Here is a 7,500-nt window from a genome sequence, read left to right on the forward strand (position 1 = left end):
ACATATACACGTAAACATATATATATATATATATATATATATATATATATGTAATTTTTTTTTAGTGAAAACGTGTACTTTTCTATATATATATATAGTACTTTTATATATATATATATACACACACACACACACACATACATACACATATACTATATATATGTATATTTTTATATATCGATATTCTGTGTGAAATATATATATATATATAAATATAAATATAAATATAAATATATATATATTTATTCTATATATATATTGATATATATATATATAAATATATATTATCGAATAAATGGACGTAATGTAAAGATGGATCGTTCGAAAAAACCTTGAGAAGAAATTTTGCTCTCTTAGTTCAAAACTATCTCTCTTCAATTTCATCGCGTATCGATATAAAAAAAGAAACTAATCAAATCCTTCATCACTTTATCTGTTTTCTGACGCGTTTAGTACTTTAACATTTACGAGGAGGAAACATTATCATTCGGAGGATGTTACGTTGTATATAGCATTTACGTAGAGTATATATGTACACATGTATGTACATAAAGTGCTATATACGATTCATTCGGATGCTGTGATTACTATGGATAATATGTATATAGCACTATCTCTTTCTCTTTTTATCTCTGTCTTTATGTGGATCTTTATCTTTTTCTTTGTTTATTTTCGTTAGAAATCCTCCTCGATCTCGATAATACTTTTTTTTTTTATACGTGTAAGTATATAAAATTTGAGAGATCAAAAGTTCGGAAATGATGTTTTTATTTTCTTTTTTCTTCTTCTTTTTCTTTTTTCTAAATTCCTCGATCGTACCAATTTTAAACCAATATCTTTTTTCCCATTTCCAAATCGTAAAACTCTCCTCCACGTTAAATTACGAGCTTCTAAGAAAAAAATTTCTAAAGAGAAAGTAATCGGTGTTTAATATCACACCTAGGAATTATTTTTTCTTTTCTTTTCTCATTTTCTATCGCCATCATTCCTCCTTTGTTACATAGCTCGTTACATCAAAATCTTCTCGCATTATTCGTTCGTTTATCAATAACGTTTTCCTTTTTATATTTCCATTATTTATTATTTGTCTTACGTTGTCTCAATAAAATACTTGCAGATATTTATTTTGGCTTTTTTACTTTTTAACAAAAATACAAATGAACAAAAATATAATTAAACAAAAAAAAGGAAAAACTTTGTATGAGGGAAGATGGTCGACGATTAAAAAAAAAAAAAAAAACAAAAAAAAACAAGAAAAAAAAAGAAAGAAAAAAGAAAAACAGAAAGAAAGACAGAAAGACGAAAAAACTGGTATTAAAGTATCACCTTTCAAATATTTTCGATTTTCGTACGACACAAACATACACACATACACACACAGATACACACATATTACTTTTTCTATTTCTCTTTTTCTTTTTCTCTTTGTCTCTGTCTCTTTCTGTTATCGAGTAACAAACGAAAGGCCGTCCATTATCATCGATAAAATTTCGAACTTTCAGAGATTAGGGTCGTACGATCCAAGCCGATAAAGTATCGAATCGAGTAGCTGGTTTCTGCGATAAATGCTCCTCGTTGCTAGTACTCGACCCTCTCTCTCTCTCTCTCTCTCTCTCTCTCTTTCGAGTAATCGACTGATTTCTGTGTGTACATACAAACATATATATATATAATATATATATATATATATATATATATATATTCACTTGTGTATATTTATACGTACATAAGAGTATATATGTCTCTGCTATCCAGTGATCCTCTAACAACATAGATAGATAGATAGATAGATAGATAGATAGATAGATAGATAGATAGAGAGAGAGAGAGAGAGAGAGAGAGAGAGAGAGAGAGAGAGAGAGAGAGTGTGTGTGTGTATGTACTTGCACTCGAATACATATGTATATGTATGTACATATGTGTGTATTCATTCATGTATGTATGTATATATATATATGTATGTATGTATGTATGTGTATGTACGTAAACCTTGTGAAAATTGATGATACACGATCGACCGTACGTCATCACCGATCCAAACATTTACATGGGTTTACTCAATTGAAATCATTCTGATTTAAATTAATAAAAAAGAATATTTCGTTTTTATTAATGCCGAACAACAATCGATAAAACCTTTCTTTCTTTTTTTTTATTCTTTTTTTTTTTCCTTTTGATTACATTATATCGATAACGAGAAATCATTCGTTTAATTGCAATACTATGTAAAATGTTTTAATGATTTTTTTATTAGAAATGATATTTTGTATTAGCGATAAGACAATAGTGAAGAAATACATATATGTATATATATATATATATATATATATATATATATACATATATATATATATATATACATTATTAAAAATAATTTTCTGTTTTTTATTTAACATGGAAGAACAGTATTTGCAATCGTAATTTTATATTCTTCTTTCTCTCATTTCTTTTTTTGAAAATGAGTATAAAAAACCATAAAAAATACAAAATAAAAGAATAAAAAAAAAAAAAAAATGAAGAGAAAAAGAGAAAAAAGAGAAACATTATACGTCACGGTAAAGTTCCATTCGTGATGGATCGAACGCGATTTTTTTTCTCTTTTTCTCTCTTTTTTCTTTTTTCTCTTCTTTCTTTTTTCTTTTTTATTTCCATAGACATTTATACACGAGACGAATTAACGTGAACGGTTATATCAACATTTTTCCAACTACTTTTTACTAACAGAAAGAAGGATGAAGAAATATGGAAGCGAGAGAAAGAAAGAAAGAGAGAGAGAGAGAGAGAGAGAAAGAGAGAGAGAGAGAGAGAGAAAAGAAAAATTGTGCTCTTTTCCGTCTGGATTCAGATAAAAGGAAAATTTTTAATTAACGCGCAAACCAGCTAAGAAGGCCTCGTCGACGGCAAAAACGGAGTGCGACGAGGCAATTGAACAAATTTTTACTAACCTCCTACCTCGTACCACCCTTCTCCGACCATGCTTTTCTTTCTCTTTTTTCTTTTTCATTTTTATTTTTTCTTTCTTTTTTTCTTTCTTCCTTTCTCTCTCTCTTTTTTGCCTCTTGAAAGGATGCAGAAGCTAGAAGTTCTTTCTCTCTCTTTTTCTCTCTTACTCACACTTTGGAGATCTTCTGATTCTACTCAACTTTTGTCAAATGTCAAAGCACAGTGGAGTAGAAGAGAGAAGTACGAAATACAAAAAAAAAAAAAAAAAAAGGGAAAGAAAATAAAATACAAATAAAAATAAAAATAGAATGTACAACTAGTAGAATATAGAGGTTGGATCGAAAAGAAAGAAAGATGAAAGTTCTTTCTCGATTGTGACTTTAAAAATCGATTAGAATATTCAATTTTTTTTTTTTTTTGTAGGCTAGTGATATCTAATTTCTTTTTGCAAATTTCCTTTTTTATTCTTTTCAAATCGTAAAACTACAAGCCTAACAACTGCAAGGTCGAATGAATCCCGAGAGAAGGAAGAGTAAATCGATTTTTCCAGAATCACCTGGAAACTTTCTTCCTTTTTTTTTTACTCATCTGGCAACTTTTTGCTCTCATCCCGTAAAACGAAAAAGAGAAAAAAAACGAAAATAATGGAAAAAAAAAAGAAAGGAAATAGAAAAAAGTGATTTTTCGAATCATCTAGGAACTTTTTTTCGACCCACTTAGGAACTTTGGCTTTCCATTCTGCGAAAAACAAGAAAAAAAAAGTAAAAAAAAAAAGAGAAAGAGAGAGAGAGAGAGAGAGAGAGAGAGAGAGAGAGACCTATACAGAGAATTAAGCAGTAGGTAGCAGATAAATGCGTGAAGTAGATGGGATGTGAGAGTGGGTGTGAGAGTGGGAGTGAGAGTGGGAGTGAGAGTGGTAGTGAGGTTGAAGAGTGGGGATGAGAGTAAGGGTGGGGGTGAAGAGTTAAGGCTGTATGCTGCCGTTGAAAAAATTTTTAAAATGGGTCAAACCTTTTTATCCGGCTTTCAATTTCTCAATGAGCCGTCGTCGTATCCTTATTCTTCCCTTTCATTCTCACCCCGTCTCTCACTCCTCCCCTCCTCACCCCCCTATTTTCTTCTTCTCTTAGCGCTTGCTTTTTCCCTTTCCCATTGTGATAGCTCTACGCGAAATTGACTTCGTCTTCTTCGTCGTCTCTTTTTCATTTTTTTTCTTCTCTCTCTCTCTCTCTCTCTCTCTCCCCCTCCCTCTCTCTCTCTCTCTCTCTCTCTTTGTTTCTGTCTCTGTTTTTTTTCTTCTCTGTTCTTTTCTTTTCTTCGCTTTTTTTTTCCTTTTTTTTTCTCTCCGTCACCGAACCGCGCCGATCCGTAACGAGAATATCTTTCGTATCTTAGAGTTTCTTTTAGGGTGCTAACAAATGCAATTTAAGTTTTATGAAGTAGCGTTCCCTCAATTCCCACACTAGATCCCAATCCCACCCTAAAATCACCTGCTCAAGTACCAACCTTACGAATTACCTAACTTAGATACAATAATCGGTGATAATAATAAATTAGAAAAATATGTATGTAATAGTAATGTAATTTCGAAATGTGATAAGGACAATAAGTCGGGAATGTTTTATCTTTGTTTTCGATCGCATTTTAATCTGTTTTCTTTTTTTTTTTTTTTAATTTTTCAATCGTACGTAAAAGAATTATTTTTGTATATAAATATAGATATGTATTTATTTAATATATATGTATGTATAAATTATATATGTATATATATATATATTTCTTTAAAACAGTATTATATCTTAAGATTAAAAAATTGTACACAAATAAAAGAATTATCATTATTTTATTTATTTATTTTTTAAATAAAATTAATCGCAAATTATATTTAAAATTATTTTAAAAGACAAAAGATAGAAATATTGCTTTCTTTTCAAAAATTAATATAGATCACTTACTTTTTCTATCTACTGTCAAATAATCATAATATCTATTTCGAAATACAAAAGATACCTTATGTCCGAAATAGAGTTTAGAAAGTTTTCATAATCATCAATATCCTTCAATATATGAATATCGGAAAATGGAAAATCTATATGAATGAAGAGTACGATGTTGGAAGATATAATACTATTATTGATATTAAACAGTAATAAATATTAACTATTTTTCTTCTCGATATCAACCAATATTTACGTATTTTCGTCGTTCAAATAAACGATGCTATCCGAAACCAATCGATACGGTTTCACGTAAAAATACGTAATAAAATTATTAGATCTATTTTTTCTTCGACAAATACTTGATGAAATATTAAAAAAAAAAAAAAAAAAAAAAAAATGAACGAACAAACAGAATAATAATAAAATAATAACGAATAATACGAACGATATATTATCTTTGGAAACGTATTATTTATCGAAACGATTGTTTATCTTTAGATATTCTGTATTCGTTGTTTCATCTCGTTTGATTTACTGTATCTACGTGTTTTCCAACTTGTAATGTATGTGTGCGTGAATGTATGTGTGTGTGCGTGTGTGTGTGTATAATGCGTTGAGATATAATGCTTATAAACCCTTGAAATATATCATTCAACCCCTCGTCATATTTTTAATCTGAAATTGATCTACAGTCTTATGGATTTTTATTTATCGTATGGGCCTTATTATGTAGTTTAATGATATCAATGAATTATTATAATTGCAAAGATACTGTTTTATACTGTATAAATAATATATGTAAATAGTATTATACATATAGTATTCGTACTTATCATTATCGCAATAAATACAATCTTCTTTCGTTGAATTATTATTATTTTTATTATTATTATTATTATTCATTTATGACATATCTTTCTCTCTTTTTCTTTCTACCTCTCTTTCTCTCTCTCTCTCTCTCTCTCTCTTTCTCTCTCATTAATCCAATTTATATGTAATCAGCTTAAGGATTTCTCATTTGGTTATATTTTGCGAAGGTGGAACGTAATAAGGATGCTAATCATAATAATGAAATTATAATAATAATATTAACAATAACAATAATAATACACTAATAATAAAAATAAGTATAACGTAATAATAATGATGGTGTTGGTGGTTAAAGATATGTAAATATATATAATAATAATAATAACGATAATATTAATAATAATAATAATCATAAAAATACTAAAAATAAAATGATGATAATATAATGATAATGATCGCTACGTCGCTGGGTGTAATAATATTGATGAGCTTTCTACTTTTTTCTTTTTTTTAATTGTAACTATCTTTTTTTCCTTTTTTATTACATTTCGAGGGGTCACACATTCTTCGATTATTTGCCCTTTTTTTATTTATTTTCCTCCACAAGCAACAGTGTTTTTCGAATAGTATTTTTTGATTCAAATATTTTTTTTATTCTTTTTTTATTTTTTTCTTTATATATATATATATATATATATATATATATATATTGCAAATACTGTTCTTCAATGTTAAATAAAAAATGATAATTATTTTCAATAATAAATATATAATATTGATATATATATATATATTCTTACATATAATAAATAAATTCATTATATAACAAATATACAACATACATATACATATATATCTGTTTTTCACAAAGATCAAAATGATCGAAATGATCGAGTTATTAAAAAATTGGAATAAAAAGCTTCGTACCAATCCTTTCTACGATATTATCATACGATTACAATTTTATATCTAGTTATCGTCTTATCAATCGCAAATCTTTCAAATATTTCGAATTCGAAGAGATCGTGATAGAGTGAGTGAGAGAGTGAGAGAGAGAGAGAGAGAGAGAGAGAGAGAGAGAGAGAGAGAGAGAGAGAGAGGGAAAAATTGAGAAAGAAAGATTGAGACGGACAAAAATTATAGATGTCGATTAGATATCATCAAGAGAAATTCGGATAAAGTTGTGCGTGTGTGTGGCCTCTCAAAAACCCTACTTCCTTCTTCAACCCCTTCAAAAAAAAAATCTTTGTGTTTGATACCGTAGTTGTGTTTGATACGACGATATGGTTGTTCTGATGTATGCATTGTAGGTTGCTCGGATTCTCGGTGGATCTAGGACAACGGGTGCATTTCGCGGAGGGCACGAACTTAAGGTGCCGCGAAGATCCGAAACCGTCGGATGATACCGATGACGAAAGGTTGGCAAAATTCGAAATCTCTAAAAAAAAAAAAAAAAAGAAAAAGAAAAAGGAAACAACAAAAGTGAAAAGGAAACGAAGAATTAATTTTTCTTTCTCTCGCTTTCTCTCTCTCTCTCTCTCTCTCTCTCTCTCTCTCTCTCTCTTCCTCTCTTTTTCTCTCTTTCTCTTTCTGTTTCTCTGCCTTGAGAGAGAAAAGTATCTCGTACGAATGTAAAAATAAAAACTCACCCTCTTTTATCCCATCTTTTTTGTCCTTCTTTCATCTGTTTTATTTTATTTATTTATTTTTTACTTTATCATTATTAAAATAAAGGAGGAGAGAGAGAGAGAGAGAGAGGGAGAGAGAGAGAGAGAGGGAAAGAGAGAGAGAGAGAGAGAGAGAGAGA

The 7,500-nt window shown here is 29.0% G+C and overlaps 1 protein-coding gene across 1 annotated transcript in view; it reads left to right on the forward strand.

Moving 5' to 3' along the window:
* Positions 1–7,500, forward strand: part of LOC122637083 — a gene marked incomplete at its 3' end in the record, with an annotated part of 30,184 nt that overhangs the window by 12,227 nt on the left and 10,457 nt on the right. Inside the window, exon 3 of the mRNA XM_043828959.1 lies at positions 7,004–7,111. Within this exon, the coding sequence (XP_043684894.1) occupies positions 7,004–7,111 (108 nt within the window). The remainder of the gene's footprint in view (positions 1–7,003; positions 7,112–7,500) is intronic.

Source organism: Vespula pensylvanica, chromosome 24, assembly GCF_014466175.1.
Source record: "Vespula pensylvanica isolate Volc-1 chromosome 24, ASM1446617v1, whole genome shotgun sequence".
NCBI classification, from domain to species: Eukaryota; Metazoa; Arthropoda; class Insecta; order Hymenoptera; family Vespidae; genus Vespula; species Vespula pensylvanica.